General features: G+C 45.5%; 1 protein-coding gene across 3 annotated transcripts; it reads right to left on the bottom strand.

Annotated features, from left to right (window-relative positions):
- Positions 1–8,990: 8,990 nt before the first annotated feature.
- Positions 8,991–27,861, bottom strand: LOC120835957. 3 transcript variants are annotated; one of them, XM_040218125.3, is made up of 2 exons: positions 27,720–27,861; positions 8,991–11,552 (listed from the first exon to the last, which is right to left on the bottom strand). In XM_040218125.3, exons 1-2 carry the CDS (start codon positions 27,792–27,794, stop codon positions 11,211–11,213), a joined length of 417 nt encoding a protein of 138 aa, XP_040074059.1. In that variant the 5' UTR covers positions 27,795–27,861; the 3' UTR covers positions 8,991–11,210. The 3 variants fall into 3 exon arrangements, with proteins under 3 accessions (XP_040074059.1, XP_040074060.1, XP_040074058.1); XM_040218126.2 differs by lacking the exon at positions 27,720–27,861 and adding an exon at positions 27,395–27,613; XM_040218124.3 differs by lacking the exon at positions 27,720–27,861 and adding an exon at positions 26,323–26,945.
- Positions 27,862–27,976: the final 115 nt, after the last annotated feature.

Here is a 27,976-nt window from a genome sequence, read left to right on the forward strand (position 1 = left end):
AAGCCCTGTGGAAAATCAAAGAGCAATGTTCGCTCGAAGACAGACCTCCACAGAAACGTGCATGGAGTACGCTATTCAGAAGCTGCAACTGATAGAAGAATGTGTCTTCACAGGAAGCGAAGCCGAGAAGTGCGAATTGCTTCTTGAATCGCTGAACGACAAGGCAAAGCAGATGTATTTCGATAGAAGCTTCACATCGCTTGATGACTTGCTCGACTCTTTTATGAAGTTTGATCGGGCAAGCGGAAAAGCCAAGAAGCCCGAAGAGAAGTCATTAAAAGTTTCAAACTTCCACGAAGGAGGGGCCGATGAGCTGTGCAGTTTCGTCAAACTTGATCGGCAACAGCAGCCTGGGGAAAAACGTCAGGAATACGATGCAGCGAGCAGTGCGAATGACAAACCACGACCAAGCCTGACCTACCAAAGGGAATTCCGTCGCCAGAAAAATGCAGCCCAGACCAAGGCTCAAGGATCCCGTCGGAAAGTACTCAAGCTTTGCCTAAACTGCAAACAGGAAGGCCACTTTGTTACTTGGTGCCCCCAGCCTCTCACGCAAGAATTTCTTGAATGGCAGCGCGCATTTCAAGCGGAGCCTAACGTTCCGACTGACCTGGAAAACTCCGACCTGGTGTCTTCGGGGCCTGCGGGGAGACACCAGTAGTGCAGGGCGTTAGCTGTGAATCTTCTGTGGGCGTCAAACGGGTCCCAGTCTTTATGGGATCCCTTGAACTCAGTGCAGTTTTGGATTCTGGTTCCACCAGAAGCCTTGTGAATGAAGCTGTTTGCCAGAGACTTCAGATGACACCTTCAAAATCTTCCCTGAAACTTGTTGGAGCAAATGGGCTGCCACTTGAAAATAATGGAGAAGTGAGTGTCGACATTACGGTGGACGGAAGGTCATTCCGACAGACTTTTGTGGTTGTCCCACATTTAAAGGAAGGCTTAGTCTTACTTGGAGATGACTTTCTACGCTCATCAAAAGCATTTATCGACTGGGGTACAAACACGTTTTCTATCCAAGCCGAAAAACCACTCAAGGTTTATGCAACGACCACCCAAGTAGTACCGCCTCTTTCCCGGAAAGTCATCGAAGTCATGTTGGAAGTCCTAGACGGCGAGACAAGTCGCGATATCTTATGCGTAACAGGTTCTCGATCAGCTATTGAACGGTACTTGTTGGAACTGCAACCGACAGTCATCGATGCAGGAACAAAGACTTTCAAACTTTTGGCTACAAACTTTTCCTTGAGGCCATCCAAAATACCTGCGAGGGCATCTTTAGGATCAGCAGAAAAGGTAGAAGCTGTTGAAGCGGTTGACCTGTCTCCCATCGAATGGGAATCAGTCCTGCAGTGTTCGAGTTTTTCTGATCTTGAGAACCAGGAAGATGTGCCGAAAGTCCGCAACGAAACGCAGCAGATAATAATTGATGAGTTGAACTTCAACACGGGAGCTTTGCTGAAATCCGAAGAGCTGGAGGCAGTAAAACAAGTGTTGATGAAATATCGTTCTAGTTTTGCAACCGACACTGCACACCTGGGATCTTGTACGATAGAGAAACATTCTATTTCTACTGGTGGTGCGAAACCGATTGCACAATACCCAAGGCGAATTTCATCGGCTCAAAGAGATTTGGTGAAGGCAATGATAAAAGACCTAATGGATGCAAAAATTATCCAGCCCTCCAAAAGCTCATGGGCATCACCACTGGTTCTAGTTCAAAAAAAGGACAAGTCGACAAAGATGTGTGTAAACTACAGGAAGCTAAATGCTGTAACTGAAAACGTTGTCTATCCACTACCATGAATCGATGATGCTCTGGCGGCATTGAGTGGGAGCAAGTATTTCTCAACATTGGACCTCCTTTCAGGATTCTACCAAATTAGAGGTGGAACCTGGCGACACCGCTAAGACAGCTTTTGTTACGCAGTGGGGGCTGTATGAATTTCTGAGAATGCCGTTCGGGTTAAAAGGGGCACCGGCAACGTGTCAGCGAACTGTAGATGCCATTATCGGTGATCTAAAGAATCGCAACGCACTGGTCTACATGGACGACTGCATTGTTTATAGCACAACGTTCCAAGATCACCTTCGACAACTGGGAAATATTTTCGCACGTTTTGAGGCCGCAAATCTCAAGTTCAAACCGCAGAAGTGCCATTTTTTTTGCACCAGAGTGACCTACCTTGGACATATTGTATCCCAGAAAGGTATTGCACCTGATCCAGAGAAAGTCGATGCCGTAACGCGATTCCCCGTTCCTAGAACTGCGGCTGAAGTTCAATCGTTCTTGGGACTGACGTCCTATTTCCGAAAGTTCATTTGGAACCATAGTGCCATCGCAGCCCCCTTGATAAAGCTCCTAAAAAAAGAAGAAGCCTTCACATGGGGTGCTCCACAAGAACACGCCTTCCATGAACTGAAATCTGCCTTATGTGAACCTCCCGTCTTGAAGCACTTTTCAGAAGACTCTAAATACGGCCTCCAGGTCCACACTGATGCTTCCAGAACCGGCCTCGGCGCCATCCTCCTCCAGGAAGATGAAACTGGGGATTACAGGCCTGTTGTATACCTCAGCCGTTCTCTTCACGGAGCTGAAGAGAACTACACATCCATCGAACTTGAGGCCCTTGCAGTTAAGTGGTCCCTGGAACAGCTACGTCCCTACCTAATGGGCAGAAAGTTTCATGTTGTTACAGATCACCATGCGCTCTGCTGGGTTCTTCGTTACAAGGAGGGAAACCAACGCCTGCTCAGGTGGTCTCTCCTGCTCCAAGAACTCGACCTGATGGAACCAACCAATTACGTCAGTGGCAAGGAGGGGAGCTGCACTTACGGCCGCAGTGGATGGCTGAACTCGATGATAAACTACTTTTTAAACTGTTTATTTCCCAAAATTCGAAATATTTCTGTAGAAGCCGAGCAACACTGTCCATAAGTCAAAATTCTTCTAACTTTACTGAAGGTCAGAGTTCCGGCGAACCAGTCAAACCTTGATGTTCGACGTTAGGTTCTATAAAAGTTTGCGACACCCCCTAGTTGCAACAGGTCACCACAGCCACTGCAGCCTCTGTGAAGTCACAACACCGAAATAAACTGATTGTGCAGACCTCGGTGAAAGTTTATAATGAGTAGGCTGTGTGCTGTCCCGGTTCGCTGGGGCTGGGAGGGCTCCGGCTTCAGACTCCTCAGCAGCGTGGCAGCACTTTCGCCACCTTGCGAGATGACGCTTCTCCACTTCCACCAGCTCTGCCTCGCGTAGTTTGAGCGGAGGCTGTGGCGGTCCTGTGTTCTGCCGATGTCCATGTTCTGGGCGTTTCGCTTGGTTGTAGGCGTGGGCAATGGCTGAAAATATGATTGATGTCCTTGTCCCCAAGGGGCCATAGTCTGCATGTCGCGTCGTCATTTTCAAAGAGCTCTTGCCTTCTTTTCCACGTGAGCAGTGCACTGGTCCGGGCCTGGAAAAGAAGGGTGCTCACTCCGTCTCCCCGATAGTGGTGATAGGGAGCTGGTGCTCTCTTGTGTTCCCGATATCGGGCGAGCAACCGCTTTCTTTTCAATGCCTCTTGCCAAAGACTCGCTCCCATCACTGTGATTTCTGTTCGGGTAGTCTTCATCCACCGTTTCTCGCCAGTGGCGGCATGTCGTTTTGTGCCCGCACTAAATTTGCTGTCTATGGCCACGATTCTCTTAATCCACCCAGTTCTAATTCCGTGGTACCTGATGTGTTGGTACATTCGCCTGGCATACCTTTTGCTGGATAGGAACGCCAGGCAACTGAGGCAGTGAGACTTTGATTTGGCCTTACTTGTTGGATCGACCATTTCATTATCCAAGTATGGTTTCTCATTGTTTCTCAGGTGGGTTTTCGTTACTCCAAAGATTTGAATGGCCTCTTCTCTGGTGTTTGTCTGAATCTCGGCCCATTTTAATTGGCTCCCCCTTGCATATTTATGGTCCCAATGGTGATTTCCCCAAATTGGCTGCCCCTTTTTCATCGCTTTTTTTTTTTTTCTTTTCTTTTCTTTTCTTGAGCATGCTAGAAGAGACTGTACATCGTTGTTCCTTCCGATGGTCTGTTCGTGTTTCACCTTTTTTATTTCTGCTGGTTGCATGTTTGTAGAAGTAGCCCCTGGCTTGTGGCTTCAGCTGGTTCCCTCTTGATTGCTTGAAGAGCTGGCACAGCTTCTGGACCAGATGGAGGGCTTCTCCCTGCGTGCCCAGCTCCTTCTCAAAAAAAGCTGTTACTCACTGGGCCAGCACCTCGCCAACTGCCTGGGCTGCCTCTGGCGTGCAACGGATGCCGTCCATTGCCCTGGCTGGCAGGCCTCGCAGCATCCAGTATGTGTTGACAGACTCCACTCTTTGGCCCAGGTTCCTGCATTCCCGCATAGGGGCTTTGTTTACGGCAGCTATGTTGGCCGCCACCTCCACACCTCTCGCTTTGGTGAAGGGGACCGAGCAGAGGAAAAAGCGGCTTGTTGGGGATTGCTCGAGCCACCTTTCCACTCGTTTCATTGTGCTCCTTGCAGTTTCGCTTGGGTCTTCTTTATTCAGAACATTGTTGAGGCCACTCCGGTGTTTGGGGGCGTCGGATTACTGCAGCTTCCATTATGCCCTGCATTTTCACTCCTGACAAGGCAGTTACTTTTACCCTGCAGTCCCAGTTCAGCCTGTCCAGGAGTAGTAGTTTTAGCCCCCTCATATTTGAGTCACCTACCAGGATCACACCCTCTAGTGTCTTGACCTGTTTATCGGTTCTCTTTGTTACCTCTTTCTGTAGCAGGTTTTGGCTGCTGTTCTTGAGTCTGGGGAAGGTTTCTTCGCCCTCCTCCTGCTGCTTTTGCCCCCGACCCACGCTGCCCCGCTGGCATTGTCGCTGCATCCCTTTGTTTCAGTTCTTTGGCTCTGGGTACTTCTTCTTGGTCGTCTTTGTTTGGGCTACACATCTGTTCCAAGTGCGCTTCAATCTCCCAATTCACCTTAATCTCTCCTCTGCAAGGCATCTTTCTCCTTCTTCCCTCTTGGCTCTTTCTTTCGTGGTTTCTGTCTTTGCTTTCCTCGTTGCTGTTTTCTCTTCTTCCAGATTTTCTCTCAATTCTGCCTCCATCTGTTTTCTCGCATAGATCTCCTCTTGAAGCACTGCGCGGAGTTCTGTCTCTTCGCGTTTGCATTTCACAGCCTGCGTTAGCACCTTTTGGGTAGCCTTAACCTTTGTGCGCAGCGTGCAGACGTATTGCACTGCTTCAGTTTCTTTCAGCGATTTAAAGGGCATTTTATCCAAAAACACCCATCTTCCACAGTCGCTGCATTCCACCAACCCACTGTTGTCTCTGGCCGTGGTTGTTCCTGCAACGATTGAAGCCAAAGTCTCTTTTTTAAGGTAGAGGGTTTTCGCAAAGTGTCCCGTCGACGCCTGGACTCGATTTTGCACTGCCCCTGCAACGCCGATCTTCAAGTTCCTCGGCGGGCTGCAGCTGCCCATAAAATGCGTCTGTTGTCCGCTGTTTAATTTTCGCTTTACAGCTTACGATGCCCCCGATGGCACCGATTCTACACTTGACACCGTGATCGCCGGTTCCCCAGGCTCAAGAACTGCCTTAGTTACTGTTTTTATATATAATTAATCTTTTAAAAACATAATATATTACCACAATGTCAAAAATCACGTGACGGTTCGCAGCAGATGCCAGTTGTCGCTGCCATTGGCAGCAGTGAATTATTTTTAAGATTTTGTTCCCATTTTGCTTGTGGCTAGAAACTTGATTTTGAAGCCCGCAAATGTAATTTGAAGACAACAATTATGCACTTGAGGTTCAGAAATTCTCCGAAACTAAAAAAGGTTATGGGCTAAATAATGGGGCAGCAGCGTAGGGTAAATCGAGCGTGCACCAAGGAAGATATTGTAGTAAAACATATAAAATAGCGCAAAAAAGACAAAGACAAGAAGTATACAGGACAGGCGCTAACTTTCAACTAGTTTTATTCAGGAAAAGTAAACATATATATGCACACGACAGGCAAAGCAGCACCATGTAAAAGTTTATTAATTTTTTACCCGATCACTCAAAAACTGAAATTCATTACACTGAAGTACAATAAAGTGTCGCTGATACATGTCGTCCCACTTTTTTTTTGATAAAGAAAGCTTCCAATAGCTCTCGAGCAACCGTCTCTCGGCTTCCTAGTATCCTTATCTGCTGAAGTTGCGGAACACAGCTACACGTGTTGCAATGTATTGGCAAATGCGAGCCATATTTATTTTTTACTGATAATGCGTGCTCCCGTGCTCGGTCATTGATGCACCGCCCCGTCTGGCCGATCTATACCTTTTCACAACTCAGTGGGATTTCGTAGACCACACCCACTGTGCAATCCACCTAAGGGGTGACATGTTTCTTATCACACGGTGCTTTTGCCTTCTCATCAGAAATGCGGGCGCACAACCCAACCAACTTCTTTGGGGCAGAGAACACAACGGGAACATTGTATTTGCTTGCAACTTTCTTCAGATTGCGGGCAACCTTGTGAATGTATGGAATAACTTATGGTCTTTTTGTTCTCTGCCTCGTTGGAACCTTTCTTTTCAACCCCTTAATATTTTGTATAGCGGTCTCTGCCACAGAAAACAAGGGGTTGAAAAGAAAAGAAAGGTTCCAACGAGGCAGAGAACAAAAAGACCAGAAGTTGTTCTACACACCCACAAGATTGCCCGCAATTTGAAGAAAGTTGCAAGCAAGTACGATGTTCCCGCTGTGTTCTCTGCCCCAAGGAAGTTGGCTGGGTTGCGCACCCACATTTCTGATAAGAAGGCAAAATCACCGTGTGATAAGAAACATGTCACCCCTTACGTGGATTGCACAGTGGGTGCGGTCTACGAAATCCCACCGAGCTGTGAAAAGGTATACATCGGCCAGACGGGGCAGTGCATCAATGACCGAGCACTTGAGCACACATTATCAGTAAAAAATAAATATGGCTCGCATTTGCCAATGCATTGCAACACGTGTGGCTGTGTTCCGCGACTTCAGCAGATAAGGATACTAGGAAGAAGCTGTGAGGCGGTCGCTCGAGAGCTATTGGAAGCTTTTTTCATAAAAAAAGTGGGACGACATGTGTCAGCGACACTTCTATTGTACTTCAGTGTAATGAATTTCAGTTTTTGAGTGATCGGGTAAAAAATTAATCAACTTTTACGTGGTGCTGCTTTGCCTGTCATGTGTATATATCTGTTTACTTTTCCTGAATAAAACTATAGTCCGTTGCAACTCAAGAACGAAGGGCAAGGGTAAGATGGGTTGGGGAGGAGGAAGCAGACGGAAGGCTGGAGAAGAGAGGGGGAAACCTCCTTCTCTCATTAGCGTTCCGTCTGCTTCCTCCTCCCCGGCCCGTGTTGCCCTCGTCCTTCGTTCTTAGGTTGCAACGGACTATAGTTGAAAGCGCCTGTCCTGTATACTCCTTGTCCTTGTCTTTTTTGCGCAATTTAAATGTTTTACTAAGATGAACCAACTAGCCCAACAACGTACGGTACCCTACTAAAAGATATTGTAGCATGTTTAAGGGGTGATGCAAAGGTTTTTTGTACTTTGCGCAAATACCGCTTAGAGCGAATCCCTGACATTACTGGCCTATCAAACATGCATTCGTTTTTCACCACATGCAATAGGTGGCATTCACTGGCGGCCGTAGCTGAGCCAATACAACTTGGAACACAAAGCCTGCACATTTCCTCCTCTAAACGTCCTCACTAGTTGATTCACCCAGCGCTCCCTAAGTAGCCCGGATGAGCGCCATCGTCTGCTACATCATCTGCTCCATCGCCTGCTTCAGTGGTTTTCGTAGCAGATAATAAAACAGACGCTCACGCCAAGTGCCTGTTGCTATAGGGAGTATTCACTGGACGCCATATTTGTGGGTGCTGTTTAGAGCGCATGCTCAGAACGAGCTCACATCAATAGGCTGCTAAGACCGGCACTCTTGATGGTGCAGAATGCACGTTGCAAAAGAACTGTCGAAGCTTGCCATCAGCACGCGCTCAGCCTTCGCGCACACAGCTATGGCCGCCAGTGAATACTCCCTATAGCAGACGATGAAGCTAGACGTCCCATGGAGCGTGGAATGCATGAGCAAAAATGCCTTTCTGCTGTGCGAAGGGCTGCAAAGCATGTGAGCCTAGGTGTCATAGCACAATACCAGTTTTTGCCTTCCCAATGAATGAACAACGAAGGCAGGACAGTGTTGTGTCCCGACACTCAGAGGTGCGCATGAACATTGTGATGCTATTCCGCCATAGTGTGAAAGCTCGACAACCTCGCCTGCGTAGAGCTCCAGCGAGGTTGTCGCACGTGCAGAATGACTCAAGTGCCCTCGATGCATTGCAACAGCAGTGGGGTAGCCAAACTGGCTGGTGAGAACGGTCTAAAAGGGCTGGTTAACTCTGGTTTAGCATGTGAAGTAATTATATCGAGCAACGCAAGCTTTTTTTCTTTCGAAATGCAAAAAGCATTGTTGTTTTCTCCCACAACTAAATCTTGTAAAAACTACTTTCCTCAGCATATGAACCATTCACAAAACTTGCTTTTTCTCTTGAAGTGACGAGTATAGAACACAAAGTGTGCCGTTAGAAATGTGCAGGGGGCAGAGCATAGTTCTCTAAATTATCAGTGACAACTGCAACAGACTAACAACCTAACGAGGTGGATGTCACCCATTACTAGAATTTGCCACGCCTCTCCAACCTTTTATGCAGTGGTCTTTGTCGAACTGAGGCCTATGTAAACATGAAACAATCCCTCTTTTGTTTTGCCCCCCGAAACAACAGGTCTCGGCTACCTGGGATGCGCAAGGATCATAGGGTTGCCGCCATTCTTGAAGCCCGGCAACTCTTTCAGTCCACGAAGAAAAGATGCTTGAATAAACCGTTCTCACTTCCAAAAGGTCATTGGGGCACTTTGACACTCAGCTTGGGCAGACTGAGCAACACGACCAGCACCCTGTCTCGGGAAAGAGATTTATTTCTGGAGAATCGCTGCACCGCAAATCCTTTCTCTGCAATTGCACCTGTCCAATCGCTAGCAGCGGGCACAATATGTATGATCGCACCAAACAGCACGAGCCACAACGAGAAATAAACAGAGACAACAGAATCTGAGATTGAAAAATGTATGGCAAGTTGCTAGGCAACTGTTGCTTACGTGAAATGTTCTAGCATCACAAACGTTTAGCAATATTCGAGTTTCACGTATGCAACACAATTCCTTCGATAGTTGTTCCTATACTCCGTTTCCCATTTACGTCTGGGTGCAGCAGATGCTACGAGCCATCGGAGCCAATCCAAGGCCGTGCGTCATGTGATCATGCAGAGGCGGCAAAGTAACGCGTGAAAAGCATATCACGGGCTACCTCCACAGAGCGGGGATTGGCTAGGATAGCTCGTAGAGTCCGCACGTAAGGTGAAATGGAGTGATACAACCGCTAATCTGATGGAGAATGAAGTGATACTTCCGCTAATCGGATAGATCATCCTGGCGATCTTCAAGAGCCTTCCATACTCTCGAGCTTCTCCTCTTTTACCTCACTCTTCCTCGACTGCTCCTCTGGTCACGTGACCTCCCCATTACCCAATCAGCATCAATCTTCACAGCCACATCTATCAGGCTTCACAAAATTCTGAACTAGCCAAAGAACACTTTACGTTAAAATGATCAGTACTTGTCAAAGCCAAAGTTTCACCTTAGATTGTGCTGACATCTGAACCTATATAAATACGACACCTGAATCAACTAGTTCAGGTTCTCCTAATAGCAGCGCAAGTTCCACGAGAAATTTCAATGAAAAAAGCACACATTTATACATTTACACAATTGCTATGTGAAACCAGGTGCCGCATAAGAGAACACCAGATTCGTCCCTCCGCCGGTGCAATGAGGTTGCCTCCCCTGAAAGTCACGAGCGTTTCATACAGCAATATTTTGCAGGGGCATGCATACCCCCTATTTGGACTAGAAAAAATATGAATTGTCACTCGGATCCAACCGGTCAAGAATCAAACTATACATATCCTGCTATAGCTGCCATCACCCTTCAACAGACATTTTTGCTATACATGCTGCCTGTGCCGTTTGGCCTTTGATGCATTAGTACACCTTTTATCCATTGCACTCTTTGGTGTTAGTCGCAACACGGGGACAGTTCCACCCACTAGTACTTTGGTATCAGCTTCAGGAATATAAAAGGGCGATCTTAAAAGAAAATATGATACCTCAGTGTTTTCAATTCCCTGTCTTCGAATAATTTGACAACCACAGTCTTCAGAACAAAGTACTCCCTCCAGTGACCGGTGCTTTGAGTTTTGAGTCAAAAGAGGCTTACCGGAAGAGGGACTTTGAAACTGAATGCAACGGAACTTGGAGCAGTACACTTCCTTGCCAAAGATATTTACAAAAAAACCTTCCAAGGAAGTGGATTTGCAGTTATCGAGCTGAAAAGAATGGCCAGTTCTAATCAACCTAGGGATAAAAAGTTGTGTTGAGGATTATCCCCCAAAGAATCCGAGTGGGGGACTAACCACACAGAATTCAAAGGTGGCTACGACTCCCGAAAAAGAGTTAATTTCTTGGCTGAAAATGGTATTTTGTCGTCGGATAGATAATTAATTGAGCGCGTCTCGCAACACCGAGGAAACTGTCACGACGTGTCTGTCAGCAACCATACTGTCAAGAGTCTCCTTTTCTGTTCTCCATATCTGCTCCATTCAATGGAGCAGATGCCTACCTCGCCTGTTATCAGACACTGCAGCTGAACACTTTTCCAGCCTACTTTCACAGGTTGCCTAATGAAACTTGCTACAGTCACGAGTTAATGCGTGTATCTATTTGACAGAGCCGCAAAAACACAGAGCGACCACAGCGGCAAGCTGCCAAAGTGTACGGTGGCCATCTGCGAAGAGTTTAGAAAATATGCGGCACCAGATGCGCAGAACACAAAGCAGCAAAAGTAACTCGAAAAAGGCTTTGTCAGCAGTCTTTCAAGCATTGTCCCAGATGTTTCTGCATGTACTAGGAGGATTGGGGTATCGCTACACCTGGCGTAACCCAGTTCTGAACAGTGTTTTGGCAATGTCGATCCGTTTGTCTTATGGAAAGAAGGAACAGCAACGTTACACAAAGCCCGAGAGGCCACAGACACGTGTGCATTCCTGCCAGGATATGTCAGAGCTTGAAGACACTGAGGCAGACCCCGAACACCACCGCCCAGATCACAAAGGCCGCCAGGATCACGCCAAAGACTGTCGTCTTTTGCGGAGACCACGACTCCATCTGCACCTTGACGGCGCCGCGGCCGATGGCAATGCACTCGGTGCACTTGGGCCCACCCGCTGCGCACGTGCAGCGCTTGGGGGACTCCGATGCCGCGCCATTTGGGCCGGCCAAGGCACCGCCGACATTCCTCACGAGCTCCATGTCTCCACCGGCGCCAAAGTCGCCGGCAGCACGGGTGTCGGGCGGTGCCAAGGCCAGCGTGTCTCCCGCATGGTTGTTGGCCACTTCTACCTGCAAAAAGATGTCGAAATTGTGCAAACTTTAGACTAATTTTAAGGGGGCGATCCAAGCTATATAATATATATTGAACCGCCTGCAGAAAAGCTACAATGTGAGGAACTGTGGCAGAGTTTGCAAATAAATGACATTCAAGGTGCCTTCTTACATGAAAAGGTAGTCTTGCATTGGTTACACTGGTGAAGTGAGAATAGCCACGAGCTATGACTAGCAGCTCTGTTTTGAAGAGATTCAGCATTATCTGTCAGGTACATTTGGCAATCATCTGCTCAGGGTGTCTAGCAAATTATTATTTTGAAATTCCCTGACTTTTCCAGGTTTTCCCTAACAATTTCAGGTGAAATCCCCTGACAACTGTAGAGGAAGTTAAATAAGACCATTACAACACAAGGCATTGAGCATTGTGAGGGTCATTTTGCACAGGCTTTATCCCCACTTGCATATTCCGAAATGTTTGGGTTTGTCCAGTCCGGATTAAACCACTTTCTCGCCGCCGACATCGTCGAGGCCACATCCAGAAACACGATGAAACCACAACGCTACACCACACACGTCAATAACCCAATGGCAGCATGGCCGGCATGGCCGCCAGATGCACACTTTCAGATACTTTCGGCTTAATGCTTGGATTGGGGTCTGAGGCTTTCCCATTTGTACTAAATCTAGTAGCTCTAACTGGATCTAGCCTAGTGTCGCGCCCTCAATTTATTCCAAGGGTTGGACTGGATTTGTCGGCTGTTCCCTTTCCATCGGGTAGCACACTCTACGTCGGGTGAGCAGAGCCCCCACTTCTATATAAGCAGAATTTATTGCCTATTTTTCTGCCACCAAGTTCTCAAGTCTTTGCTCTAGGCACTTGATGGTGTTTCCAGCTCATTTTCCCTGACAGGGCTCGCTTTTTGACAATTTCCCTGACAATTCCCTGATTTTTACTGGTAATTAAAATTTCCCTTGTATTGTGTGCACGTTTAGACAACCAGAAGTTAGCTTCAATGGGCGTCCGAAGATGAGAAATTTAGCCAGTGTAATACAGACTAAGCTCGTTATAACAGACTGCAATAAGCTTCAAGTGTACCACCGCTAGCCTGGGGCCCTTAACGTGCATCATGCAGTAGTGATGCATGCCGGTGCAGTGCTCATTTAGGTCGGGCAGGGGGGGGGGGGGGGATTGAACCCCCCCGGCTCTGCAGTGCGCGCTTTCACTCCATGTCCTCCGAGCACACACTTGGCCACCGAACTCCCAGCTGTGCCTAAGTGCTTACCCTGCTACATTTCCCCGAGATGTCAGGAATTTGCAGCAACGCTAATTTATTTTTAATTAATTACGTACCTCAGAGGTTAGGCATTACATAGAGGGACATATTACAATCGCTTATACAAATACACAAAAGAGAGAAGAAAAACGCAATGCTGCTGCGTGCGAATAGCTGAGTTAGCAGCGTGATCGACTCCCACACCCCTGTCTGGGGTTTGATCCCAGCCAGCACTTGTCCTTTTAAAGCGCAGCTCTTAGGCACCTGTTTCCGGCTTGAGCAGTGTCGCCGTCAGCGTAATTGCGCGGTGCGTTATGGGTAAATTTCCCCGCTAAATTTAGCAGAAAATGTTTCCCGCTAAATTTAGCAGAAAATGTTTCCCGCTAAATTTAGCGGAAAACTTTTTTCGCTAAATTTAGCGGAAAACTTTTCCCGCTAAATTTAGTGGAAAAAATTCGCCGCTATATTTAGCGAAACAATTTCCCCGCCAAATTTAGCGGAAAATTTCCCCGCTAAATTTAGCGGAAAAAAATTCCCCGTTAAATTTAGCAGAAAATTTTCCCCGCCAAAATTATCAGAAAAATTCCCCGCTATATTTAGCGGAAAAATTTCCCCACTAGATCTAGCAGAAAAATTTCCCAGCTAAATTTAGCGGGAAAAACTCTCCGCCAAATTTAGCGGAAAATTTTCTCCTAAATGGGAGGCGAGCAGGAGAGGAGGGGCACAGTCTCCCCTCCGCACCTTCCTCTTCTCCTCCTCAACAGCTGCGCTCTAATTCGGCGTTACAGGGGATTGTAAACGTCTTTCATTTTTTTTATCTTTCTTTTGTTTGCATGACTGGAATGTTCCAAATGACTCGAGAATATTGTTGTTTGTTCAAGCTGAGAAACTTCTAGATACCCATCCGCTTCCAAAAAGAGCTTTGCATGGCTGCTTGAGTCGGTCGTCAAGGTATGTACGGTCTCAGTTGCTTTATGTTTCTCGGGAGAAGTTAGCCGCATTAAACAATAATTTTAAGTTTTATTCATCAAGTTTATTTTTTTTATTTGTGACAGTAGGACGCAGACAACTAAACATAAGGAAACGAAAAAAAACCAAAAAACTAAACATACAAAACACTCTTTCAGTGCAATAAACCCTTCCCAAAATGCAGTGCTATCTGCTGGCTCGTATAGCAGTATCATTCTTGCCATACTAATGGCGGTATTATTTTATCAGGCACCGTCACTTTTGCAAGTCAACGGCAGGCGAAGAAGTGTTCACTCTGCAGTTCTTTCTCAATCACTTTTAGTTTTGATGGTGACAAAGCTACAACCGGTCAGAAGGAAGCTCCAACCCACATAGACGCCTCTATAAAATTCTATAAGCCAAAGGGGTTTAGAGGCGATACTGTGCCGCTTGCGGAGTGACTGAATATGAGTTAGGAATGAACACTACGCTCTTGTGTTCGATTTCTGCGTCGCATCCTACCAACCCCCTCGAATGTAAAAAAACTCGCATCGTCCACTTAGGAGCATCTTCAACCTCTTTCTTCATGGGTCACTAGAAGGCTGCCACTAGTATGGCACAGATGTCGTTCCCCAGATGATGATAATGATGATCAAAGTGGCCAGACTAAATTTAGAAAATGGTCTATTCTGCCATGAGAAAACGCAACACAAAAAAGGAACAAAGAAACATGCATAAAAAAAAAATGCACAATCAGGTCAGCTGACATCGGACTTTACAACCCATTCAAGCTGCAGCAGGTCAAGAGCCGAAACAAAGGACAGGTGATCACTGATGGAAAAACTTTCTTTGGAGAGGTTGTTTCAATTCGAAATGGCCACAAGTGAATTTTTACAGGGTGTCTAGCAAATTATTATTTTGAAATTCCCCGACTTTCCCGGGTTTTCCCTGACAATTTCTGGTGAAATTCCCTGACCACTATAGAGGCGATTAGATATATAAGACCATTACAACACAAGACACTGAGCATTGAGCAGTGTAAGGATAATTTTGCACGGGCTTAATTGAACTTGCATTTTCCGAGACATTCAAGTTCGTCCATTCTGGATTAAACAAGCACTTTCTTGCCGCCGACATCGTCAATGAAGAGGCCACTTCCGGAAGCACAATGAAAGCACGACACTCAACCACACATGTCAAAAACTGAATAACCGCATGGCCGCCAGATGCACACTTTCAGATACGTTCGGCTTATTGGATTGGGGTCAGCGGCTTTCCCATTTGTTACTAAATCTAGTAGCTCAAACCATATCTAGCCTAGTGCAACACCCTTAATCCCATCCAATCCAATCCAATCCAAGGCAAGGAAAGGCTTAGACTGGATTTGTCGGCTGCTCCCTTTGCATCAAGTAGCACACTCTACATCGGGTCAGCAGAGCCCGCGCTCCGCTCTAAGGAGAATTTACTGCCTATTTTTCTGCCCCCAAGTTCTCAAGTCTTTGCTCAGGGCACTTGATGGCTTTTCTGGCTCATTTGCATTTGGACTGGCTTTTTGACAATATCCCTGACAATTCCCTGATCATTTATGGTTTTCCCGGTCGCTCAACACCCTGTTTTACATACTGTAAACAACTTATTTTTCGCAGGCTCAATATTTCGTGACTTAAGTTAAAGCCGAAGTTTTGGAATAATTCGCGGGTTCTAATTTTTGCGACGCGGTGGGATCTCAATATAGATTCCAATGTGCTTACATTTTACCGGAATTGTTCGCGGGACCTATTTTTTGAGAATTGTAGGCAATTCACAGAAATTAAGTTGTTTACAGTATACTAGTGTGTGCAAAAGTGGTATTAGTTTTAAGGGGGTGATCCAAACGGGACGATATATAGTGAGCAGCCTGTAGAAAAGACTCTACAATGCGAGGAACTGTGGTAAAGCTTGCGAATAAATGGCATTCAAGGTGCCTTCTTGCATGGAAAGGTAATGGGTCTTATACTGGTTACACTGGCAAAATGGGAATAACCGCAAGCTATGAATCTAGCAGCTCTGTTTTGAAGAGGTTTAGCATTATCTGTCAGATATAATTGGCGAGATATATTTGGAAACCGTCTGTTGACTGCAAGATTCGACGCCGAAATGAAGGGCATTAATGTACCATATTTTCCGGGCTATAGTCTGCAAACTATACATGTTTATAAGTTAAAAATTTGGGCTGTGCGGATTATCTATGCGTACAGACTATGCAGGAATTTTGTTTTTCAAGATCGTTCATTATGAGCAAACATAACGAATCTTGTGAATAAAAGAGTATGTTAATGATTATTTCTGTACGATACAAGCTTCTTTGTGAACTAAGAAAGCAGACATTTGTCAGGGTGTGCCGTGTATGAGAAGATTTTCGTGTCGACTAAGCCCCAAATGCAGACTATGCACCGTGTGTGGACTAGCTAAGCAAAAACTTTTATTTTTGACCCCAAATTCGCCCCTGCGGACATACACTGGGTGCGGACTATAGCCCGGAAAATATGGTATACGAAAAAGAGAAAAGGCACTGGACCGAGTGCCTTCCAGGAAAATGACCTTACGGGGAGTGAGAACGAGAGGCCTTGAAGATCGAATCGCATGTAAGCGACTTAGTGAGCGACGAGACGAGCGACAGCGACCAGAGTCAGCGACGAGCAGCTCTCGGAGCAGCCAAAATTAAATTGTGGAGCGTGAGCGCACACTTAATTTTCATTCATATCATTTCAAATATTAAGATTAATGTGTTGACCTGTCCAACTACTTTGCCTTGTCAGTTACATGCAAGCCTTTGTGAGCGGTGCTTGCACAGCAGGAGCGGTTCCCTCAAACACAGAACTTGTGCTTAGTTATGTGGAGAAGCACCAGACACGGTAACAAGATGACTGATGAAGGACAGCATGATCTGCTGTGACTTCAATAGGGTATGCCCGCGCCCGCCTTTCTCGCGTCTAACAACGAGAAAATGGGCGTTCAAACTATCTCAAGTTGATAATAATCTATATTTGTAAAAACTAAAAAACCGGAAGCAATTGGGATTTTCAGAAAACTGTTTTTACAACTCGGTACGCTCAAGCCGTCGCTCCCTAGTTTTGTGAAATCGCTAGCAAATCCGTTCTCCTACTATCAGAAGCTAGCAGTATTGCTGACGAAAAAAGGTCAGAGAGTCGCGCAATACATTTTTTGAAAAATTAGCTAAGCACCACGGAGAATTCAGAATGTGGGTACAGCTGCCCCATGTGCTCGTCTTACCTCAAGGAACGTGCCATTTGTTTTTTAAAAATTTGTTTAGAAAAGTTACTGTCGCAGTTGTAACTACCCTTGTAGTATGCCTATGCTCCTTGGTGCTTAAAAGGATGCTGAACCAAGCATTTCAGTGTCCATAATAAGTGGTGCACAATCTTTTTACGAGCCAGCAGCCACCTGTGTGCTCGAGCATATGCAACCCATACCATTTTTTTTTTTCTTGTTTCTTTTTTACTGCCGGATTTGAGTTTAACACACTCAAACATTAATCTGAGAGTGCACATGGGAAGGGGGTAATTCTATATAATATTTTTGTTAATTACGATTGGGTTTCGAACAGCCTCCAACAGCTGTAGATTCATAGTTTTAATAACTTTTCAGTCCTACATAATATTTGTCCACAATAGAATAAAATAAAGACATTTCCACCACCTCTTCTGTGAGAAAATTGTACGCCACCCATTCGACAAACAAGGCAATAGCTTTATCGTATATTAATGGAGCTGAATTGAGCCTCAACACCTTCTCCCTAAACCTCTGTAATACCAGACACAAAGAACAGTGCGTCGAAAGTCATGCTGAACTCGGACTTGAACTTTGTTTAGACGTTTCACTTCTCGTCTTCAACCGACCGGCCGCATGAGTGGAACTCCGACAGTAGCCACAGAGCTAGATTCGATGTACAAAAATATGTAATATTTCTAAAAAAAACAAAAAAACTTGGGGCAATTGTGAACAACAAATCTGACTGCACCTCACTTTTTTTCACAATATTGTTAGCGCTCCTGTTTGGACGAATATTGTAGTGGCCACAGCCGGCTCGAGTCTGCACTTGCCTCTCTTGAAGCTGTTCCAGCTGTAGAAGGATACTCAACTTGCAGCACACGGCCATAAAGTACTCCGAGCATAAGAGAGTGTGTTCCATGTGACACTAGTTCTCTCGGCACACAGCTCGCGCGAAAGCTCCTTGACGCGGCTGGCCTCCACTGCTGCCAGGAAGCACATTTGTTTCTCCCACAAAACCAAGGGTAAAAAAGAAGCTTTTTCTGGCACTGTTCCTACAATTTACCGTGGAGCAGATTGCTACCCATTGCAAAGGAACTTTTAATCCTGAAGCCATGAAAAAATAATCTCGATCGCTGGCACCCGAAAAGCCACTTCCCGGCTGCCTGCAGTGCTCGTCCGCCTGCTTGCCAGTGACATACACGGGTAGGAAGAAGTAGGGATTTTTTCTTGTTGGCAGTAAAGATTCGCCTCCTGGAACCCTCGCGGCCGGCGTAACTTAACATTCAATAACTTTGCGGAAAAATTTTATTTTTATAAAATATATTGGTTATCATTTGAGAAAGGGTTATTGGTGTGGTCTGTCAAATTCCAGCAAAATCGAAGACTACGAAAAAATTGGTGGAGTTCTTAAGCACAGAGTTTCACCGAAATGTTACAATACAATAATTTCGAGCACCTAAATTAATGTTTCCTTCAAGTTGTAGAGGTTGTAATAAAACTTCAAATTATAATTCAGATAAAGATAAAGCCCTTGACATTTGAATATGAACATTAATTACAGTTATGAAGAATGTCATAACAAAATTTGGCATGTGAGTTATTAATATGCCTTCTTGAAAACCATTCCGCTGAACTAGTTGAGGTTCTTCCCAAGCGTCCAGGCATTGCTCCTGCCAATTTAGTTCTAATTTACTCACACCTTTATAAAAGTGATAACTAAACGAAAGAGTTGGCATAACAGATAAACCTACAGAAGAGTGCATATATAACTTCCTGCAATACCGAAGTATCCTTGCTTATCTCGAACTGGAAACAGGTATCATATATAGAAGCCGAAGTTGTATTGTGGTGCCTACTCCGCTGTTGTCGCCTCTCTGCAGTACACTAGTGCGTAGTGAGAAGCGCACTCAACAAGACTAACCTGCCAAAAAAGACCACACATAACAATTATTGCGAAACTTCTGAGTACTTTTCATCCTTGATACAAAATGCAATAGAATAGTGTGTTATTTGAGGCAACAATCAAAAGTTCTTAAAACTCGCATAAGCCTATCGAAACAATCTGGACGGGTAGTGAAGCTATTATATTTTCAGTATTAATAAAGTGAAATTAAGTTTTGGCACAATGCTGGTGCAAATTCCTAACATTTTGGTAAAAAGTAGCAGGATGTAGCAGGGTAAGCACTTTGGCATACTTTGGCACAAATGGAACAGCAGTCCCGTCACTGATTTATGCATTACCCAGTGATGGGGAGTGCCGTAAAATTCCTTCGCAAAATTAATAAAAATATTATCTGTAGGTTTAGACCAGAGCCGTATATGTAGAGAGTTTGGCCATTCGTTGGGAAGTATAGGAGACAAATGCGGAGGCGCCATTGGCCGAAAGCGGGCTGGGTGTGTTTTAGGGCGTCTTCAGAAATTCGAATGTGACCAACCAGAAGCCGGAAATAATACCCTGGCAGTGGTCATGAGAAACAAACCTGATAACTGCATTGGAGTAACTCTCTATGGCTGAAAATATGGTACACGTGATGTTTCAATCACGGTCATCCAAGATGATGGTGGAAGAGTGCGACTAGCGGAACGATCGACATAATCCGTACGCCAAGCGCCGAGGGCCGGGAATCTGCCGTCCGAGCGGTAACACTCTGTCCGCGCAAAACAGAGTTAAGCGGCGCATTCGTTTCTTACATCTTTCTGCATGATCATGATCAAAACAACACGTGCACCCTATTTTCAACCACGAAGAGTTACTACACTTCACTCTTACGCGCTTATTAAAACCATGTACGAACATAGACCTTTGATCAGAACTCTTTCTCGCTACTACCGCTAGGCGATCCTTTTCGGCTTCTGGTTGGTCAAGGGAGCATGTCAAGCCCTCTTTCCGAGTCTGCCGCACGCCCTGGCTCTGCCCGCGCCTCCCATTGACCAAACTCTCTACATATACGGCTCTGGTTTAGACGAGTCAACAGAATTATGAAGATCAGCTACCAACTCAAACTGTGTCTCACACAAACGACCAAGCTGAAAGCCACGCTGGCTAGTAAAAAGAACTTGATGGGAAGTAAAGTAGGTCATAATTCGCAACAATATAATATGTTCTAGGTGTTTGCATGAAACCCAAGTAAGCAAGATGGGTCTGTAATTATCAACAGCGTTTTTATCCCTCGGCTTAGAAACAAATAATATGGACATTTTTCAATCATCTGGCGATCCACCTGTGGAGATGAATTGTTGCAACCACTTTCGTAGAAAAGGGACAGATAATTCTTTGGTAAGTTGTGATAACTTAGTGCACATGCCATCCAGACCAGAACTAGAGCTAGTAGGCAAGCAATCAATGGCACATTTCACCCTATGGCAAGAAATGACTATACCATTCATATTGCTTTTGAACAGACGTTTGTAATGTACCCGAGTCTAAAAGGGTATCCTCCTCAGTAAAAACACCGCAACAATGCTTGTGACACTGATCAGCCAATTGGGAATCACTAAGTAAAGAGCAATCAGTACTCAAGTGTGTAAGTACACTTGCAGGATGTGGGTTTACAACCCTCCAAAATTTCTTCAAGTCAGACCTTAACATTTTTAAGACATCAACATCAAAAATATTTTGCTTGGCTTCTTTACTCTCTTTCTTGAAGCACAAGAAATGTGTATGATAAGGGGCCCAGTCATGTTCCTTGCCAGGGTTCTTCGCAGGACCCTATAAACACTTTCGTATGCTTAATTTTATTTTAATTATAAAGCAAAAAGAGCCTAGGTGCTATGTCTTCTACAGAACTACAGGCAGTCTGATTCCTCGTTCCTGAACACCCAATTTTCATTCACTGAGCGCTTATCAAACCCACTCAGAAAAGAGCTAGAAAATATGGACACCCTTGACATCAAAAACGTTTGCGCTCTTATAATCAAAAATTTGTTTCCCTAAACAGTCACATTTTTCAATTCAGAAGACAAACATATCATATACAACACGATAGTCACTTATTTTATCAGTAACTCGGGACGAGTTGTAAAAAAAATTAATCTAGCTTTCCGTTTTCAGCTTTCAGTTTGGGATTGAGGTCACCGCTTACGGTTGAGGTGAAGACCAGTGTGGGTAGGATTGTATAGATAACAAAGGTTGGACCTTATGACGTCGGTGGTCGGTGGTTAGGTTGTAGATATATAAGACATTGAGGAAATAAACGCAGTAGCTGAGTTTAAGACATTCTTTTCCCCTGTCTTTCTTCTTCGACCATGTTTCCCTGCTTTTACCACAGTCTCGGGTTTTCTACACAATGATCATCACCACGCGTTGGAGATTTGACAATTTGCCCAGAAATAACTTGCCATTTGAAGAACCTTCAACCATTCTCTTGTTTGCACAATTGCTAGAGACCTCATTTGCTGCCCAGTTGCTACCAAAATAATTAACATCTCCCGCTAATAAGACAGGTATCTTAGAGAACTTCAATTGTATACCATCTAGACCAAGAGTGGCCAAGCTGCGGTGGCGAGCCGCATGCGGCTCTTTGCGTGTCAAAGTGTGACTCGCGGCTCCCTCCCCTATCCCCCCCACTCCCTTGCCTCCCTCCCGGTCACATGAGCACTTCCCCAAAAAGAGAAATGTAACACGTTTTAAATTGAAAGACAGGTTGCGGTTAGGTAGTCTTGCGCTACTGCTACCTTACATACAGTTGGACTGCTTTTGACTCGGATAGATTGAACATAGTTCGAGTTTCGTTTATTGCTCTGGACAAAAGTTTGCCTTTGCCCTGTCCCCTGCCCCTGCCCCTGCCCCCGCCCTGCCCCCGCCCCGCCCCGCCCCGCCCCGCCCCGCCCCGCCCCGCCCCGCCCCGCCCCGCCCCGCCCCGCCCCGCCCCGCCCCGCCCCGCCCCGCCCCGCCCCGCCCCGCCCCGCCCCGCCCCGCCCCGCCCCGCCCCGCCCCGCCCCGCCCCGCCCCGCCCCGCCCCGCCCCGCCCAAGCCCCCCCCCCCCCCCATACGGCTCTTGGACGATTCGTGGTTTTGTTTGCAGCTCTTAGGCCGAGTCAGCCTGGCCACCCCTGATTTAGACTTTCTGTTAGGCAGTCAATGAACTCTGCCCGAGAGTCAGGTGGCCTGTAGAGCGGACTGACTGAGCAGTTTTCGAAACTTACTCGTAACTTACAGAATTTTAAGGAGCGAATTAACTGGAAGGGAGAATGATGGAAGAAAGGTTCCCGGCGGCGACTCTGGCGCTATAATTATCGTACCAATATAGCCATTACCAGAGTGAGAACCAGTGTTGTACACATTCTTCAAAAAAAAGAGCAAGAGATTGTTTCTCGTTCCTTCTGATTTTTGGAACACGTTTCCGTTACAAGTTTCATATGTGAAAAAGGAACTTGTTCCCGTTACAGTTAAAAAGAGGGAATGTATTGTTACGTATAGACCTTTTCCGCTTACTCTCGCACCCGACCGCCAAGTAGGCATATCTGGTATGGGCGACGAAAAAATATCAGAACGTTTCAACCCGCAAACAGTAAAAAAATAGAGGGGAGGCAAAACGAGAATGTGTGACGGTTACGTTTATGTCCCAAATGTAAAATATTGGGGGTGGCGACAGCAAAACAATGTTTTCGCCCATACTGGAAGTGACGACAATTCAAGATAGCGGCGTCCTTGCGAAAAAGGTCTATACGTTACACCGGCATTTTGCTAATGTAACGTAACCGTCAAAAAAAAAAAAAAAAAAAATTTTTTTTTATTTATTTTAATAAATGGAAATATATGAATTCGAATGTTGTGATGGAAGGGCACCAGGAGAAGAAAACAAGTGGGAGCAGGGTTTCATTTGTTGATATATCACCTTTAAAAATATCAGATTTTAATTATATTCTTGTTTGTGGTGAGCGATTCAGACGAGCCACGTCTCGAAGCTGTCCGCAAGACGAGCAAGTGAAGAAGACGGTAGGGCTTTCGCAACAAGGTGGAGTGCCTTAAAGTGACCTCCAATTGGCCGCTGCCATGTTGCACATTTTTGAGCACTCTACACGTAGCCTTATAGTTTTACATCTTGATTTTTGATGAAGTACTTATTGATGTTTAATAGCAATACCGACGAAATAAGTTATGTTTCGTTTGTTTTAAGTCCAAAATGTGTTTTTACGACAAAAACTCTGGCAGCTTCGCAATGCCTCTGCTAGATGCCGTCAGCCACGGTGCTGTGTTTTGGGTTTTTTTCGGAGCTAGACACTGATCTCTGGGTTTTACATTACTGAAAAAATAGCTTAGCATGTTTTTTACGGCGATCGCAATACAAATTTTGGCTGAATTTTGCGTAAAAGTCTCAGGATTTAATATGGTCATCTGTCTAGTGGTCAAAATAATACAACATGGCGGCAGCCAAGTGGGAGTCACTTTTGCCTAGTGAATGCGATACCAGTTTAACGCCCTAAGCCCCTCTACCTTGTTGGGCTTTGGGAAGGTCAGTCTTAAAAACTATGAAAACTTCTTTGTGAAGGCTGGATTCGTTATGCAGTTTGAAGGTGGGGAACAAGGGGAGAAGGAATAAAGGTTACTTTTTGAGTATGTTCGGGATACAAGGGTGTGTTCGATGTCTGATAACCTGTTCCTTTGTTTTAACTGTAGGTCTCTTTATGGAAGTTCAGTGATGGCTGTAGTCGGCCTTAGATTTCTGGGTACATGACGATTCGTGGAAGCAAAGAAAGTAGCTGAGTTTGAAACGTCCCTCATTTCCTTCGACTAAAAGTTTTGCTTTTTGTACGCAGTCTCAGGCAGTGAAAAAGAATCAATGTCCACTATCTCTCCTGCACCCCACTGTTACCAAGCGAGGACCACACAAAATAAACCCTAGGATAAATAACCAAAAAGTTATTGAGATCCTGCTCTTCGTAAAAATATTGCTTTTATACGTTTAGAATTTCCCTCTTAGAAATAAAATGAAAATTACACAACTGGACGAAAAAAAGGAATGCTGTTCCTTTTTCAGTTCCAGTAAAAATGTCACGAGTTCTCGTTTTAGTTCCACCGATGCAAAATCGAACGGCGGCATTCCTTCCTTCCTTCTAAGTGTTCCTGGAAAGGTGTTCCAGGAACACCGTTTCGTACAGCACTAGTGAGAACAGCAGGGTGTGTCTTTCAGGCGTCCGGTCTCCGGCCCAGTCGTGCTTTGGCTGCGCGTTCCAGGCGCACCAGACGACAAAACGTCATGGTAGGTAGGAAGCCTACCTACATTGACGTTTGTGCCTTTTTTACAAAACTGATAATTCTGAAGCTTTACTAAAAAACAAACTATTTCTTTACCCCTCAAATGATATCTCAATGTGTCTATCACCATTTTAATGTTGGCACACCTCACTGTGAAACGTCAGCTTACATCGACTCCTTCGCACCGAGAACTTCACCCGAGTGGAACCATTTTTGAGCATTCTATGGTCGATTTATCTATTTAAAGAGGCATTAACTAATCGCCTTTTTTCTTTATTTCTTAACGATGTTGCATTTTTTTGTGCACGCTTTTATCGTTTATTGAGAGTGTGATCCCTTAACAAACAGAACCAACAGCAACTTGCGTGTAGCTTGAAAACAAGAAAACAAAGAACAGCGCATCCTCGCAGCTCCAAGAGCAAACCTGCCAGCTTTGCACTTGCACAGTCAACGAGCGCGAGAACAATCCCTGCTATATTCAGCCGAGAAATGGATGAGCCTGGTTGGAAGCGTGCGGGACAGCCTACACCTGTGCAATGCGAGGTTTCGGACGAATAACAGGATGTCTCGCGAGCAGCCTGTGGCCGCTATGGCCTCCTTATCGTGTCTTGCTCCCGGCCCAAGTTAAATGCGTGCGCAAACAAATAAAAGTGTTACTTCAGAAGAGGTGTCACTCTGTCCAAAGTTCGACACTTGCTGCTTTACTACAATTGTAGTTGTGCCTAGGGGTTATCTACGATAGGTAGTGTGAGCCTAAAAAGTGTAGAACTTTTGTAACCATTTTCTTGCATTGAATGTGGAAGTTGAAACAATTTGTAACACTGCTCTTCAACTCAGAGCAAATAGAGGAGTAAAATTCAAGCTAAAGTTTGGATACTGGAAGAACTGCTGCAAAAACAACTCAAAGCTTTTTTTTTTTTTTTTTCCATTTTTACTTGGCTGATTTTTTCATGGTCCCCGATTTGCTTGAAATTTTGCTAAACTCGCCAAACAACATCGCCAAAATAGTATCCCAAATATTAGGTCAAAATAATTTTTTTTCACAAAGTTATTGAATTTACAATTTTGGTCCTCACCGTGTTTTTCAAACTGAAAGTTTCTATTGGCAACAACGAAAAAGTGACGTCATTGGAAGTGCAGGGGTTCACTCTTTGGACTGTAGAATTTGTTCCCAACTGATTCGAAGCAGTTTCATGGTGTCAAATGAATGCTTTGGAAGCTCGCTTCAGACCCCGCGCTCCAGCACGGAACAAATGATTGGCATATTCTATTTTTTAGACTGCTCGCCCGACTGGTAAGCTAACCTTCCACTGACATCATGGCCCTGAAAAGAGCGGGTATATTTGAATGTTTGTTTTTGCATCATTTTCATTTGCTGATTTCGCAATAACTATTATGAATTTCACGATACTAAATAGCATACCAGAAAGGGTAAAGGCCGGGAAGTCAGAAAATATAGTTAGTTGAGGTAGCTCAAAAATCGGCGGAGTACCCCTTTAAACATTAAATACTTTAATAATATATTGTAAAGGAAGACAGTGAGCCGACTTCTTTCTCCTCAAACACTGCTAAACTCTTCCTTTTCCATCAGCTTGAATAATGTGACAAAAGAGCATGGACACAGGTACAACAGAAAAGGATGTACATGTAAACTATGAGTACAGCTCGATCGCATGCAGGAAACCACGGTTATTCCATTCTCAGAATTTCCGTCAACTGTTGCCAAAGCACCCCGCAATAACTTCCGAAGCCAGCTGCACTAAGTCGATTCACCAATCCTGACTACTCATCTCTCTCTGTGTGCTACACTGTTGGTATTAACATATATAAAAACATACTGCAAGAGTTAGACAGATCCCTTCGAGCAGACTACAATGTGTACGGAGGCTATCAGTCGTACAGCTGCACTGTTTCTCATAAAAGCAGCTCCGCACACAGCTCTTCACATGTTCAAAACTTCCGGACTAGCATTTAAAATACTGACAGACTTCCAAAATGGAAATTAAGGAGAGCTCTTGGCCGTGGCTCCTAGAAGCGCCCGAGGGACATCAATGACGTTTGACCTCGTCACAAGCTCCCCACAATCACTCACCGATCCATACTTGGCAGGTTCACCGCTTAGGCTATCCTTTAGAATGAGAGAAGACTCTGAGGTGCCGGGTGATGATCTTTCCATGATGCTCACCAGACAGCTTTCGAAGCAACCTCTCCTTTTTGCTTCAAGAGCGCCGGATGCGAAGGGAGATAGCGACTTTTATCGAGGAAGGAGGCGGATCCTACCAGGCGGGAACTCGGAACCCGCTAGAAGAGCGCTCCACACGTACCGCCCGCGTTAGCGCAGCTGACGGGCCACGCCACCGAGGCCGGCACACGCTCGTGCTTTAAAACAAACAGCCGTACGTACCCTCCTCCTCTGCCTTCGAATCCCCAGCTGCTCTCAGGTAAGTCGTTTCATCCTCGGTTTATTCCTCAAATTTAGATCGGTCGTGCAAAACACGTGGTGTTTGCACGGCCACTTCTTGCAGCACGTCGCGTTTCGTTGGAAGACGTATTGTGCTGTCCGCCGTGATATGCGCAAATTTCGAGTCGGAGCCAGTGGGCGTAAGAAAGGACAATTGGACGGCTCGCGACAGGTACGGTTGTGCATGCAGGCATTCCGGAGAGCGCCACATGGTCAGCATCTTCTATCCAGACGCTCCGACTCAGCGCAGAGAGCTTTTCAGCGTGCGCTCCAAGCAGAAAAAACGCTGAAGCTACGTGGAGTTGTGCTTTAGGCATGTTAATGCTAAAAACCTTTATTTTATTGTATTTTTTTGGCACGCTTAACCGACAATTGGCGGTATAATAACACGCCCGTCATTAAGCTTGCTTTGTAATGCCGGCGAATAAAATCATAAATTTTCGAACAAACGCCAGCAACCCCTTTTTTTTTTTTCTTTTTTTAACGATTTCCTTTTACCGGTTGCAGCCACTAACGAACTTTTGAAGTTTCTGTGAACAAGGGAGAGACAGACTGCTGGGGTCGCCAAAACGCACGTCTCGTTCCCTCGACTGATACAAGCCACTGTTTGTCGTGATCTGCAATTTCTTTTTCCCCTCTTCCCAAATACGGCGAGCGCCCGGCGCATATGGACGAGTTCACCCAATTGGTTCACCCCACTCACGTAAATGGTCGTGGATCTACCAAAGATGGTCTTGAGCATCTTGGACGGTGGTCAAACTTCCGCGTTAATAAAATCACAAGGTGAAGAGTGATTTCGCATCAATCGCAGTGTTTCGGACCATTTGATTATGCGGCATATTTGGCATCGCGCTAGAATGCCGGCACCGTAAAAAGAATGAAAGATTAAACAAGACAGACGGGAGTGATGATGGTGATGACAATCGTACGATCCTGCCGCCACGAGGTACAAACTAGCAGACGACGGAGGAGAAAACCTCACCGAACTCGCTTAAATGACAAAATTGAAGTAATAATAACGCACTTACTCGAGATGGCTTCGAAAAATCATAAGACCCCCTGTTCTTTGACACGAGTGCACTGAAAGTTTCGACTATCGTCATGTTAGCGTGCTATCTTGACAACGACGCAGGAGTTTATTGCTCGGAATGGTCGACTGCGCGTACGTGGCGCGTACAGCCAAAATGCACTACAGCATATTCGCTTTCTTATCGCAAGGCAGGCAGAAGAACCTTTTGACCCTAGACACGTGGGGAAAAACGCGGAACAAGCGAACGCGCAAAGT

This window comes from Ixodes scapularis, unplaced genomic scaffold (assembly GCF_016920785.2).
Source record: "Ixodes scapularis isolate PalLabHiFi unplaced genomic scaffold, ASM1692078v2 PGA_scaffold10__122_contigs__length_95168666, whole genome shotgun sequence".
In the NCBI taxonomy this organism is placed as follows: domain Eukaryota; kingdom Metazoa; phylum Arthropoda; class Arachnida; order Ixodida; family Ixodidae; genus Ixodes; species Ixodes scapularis.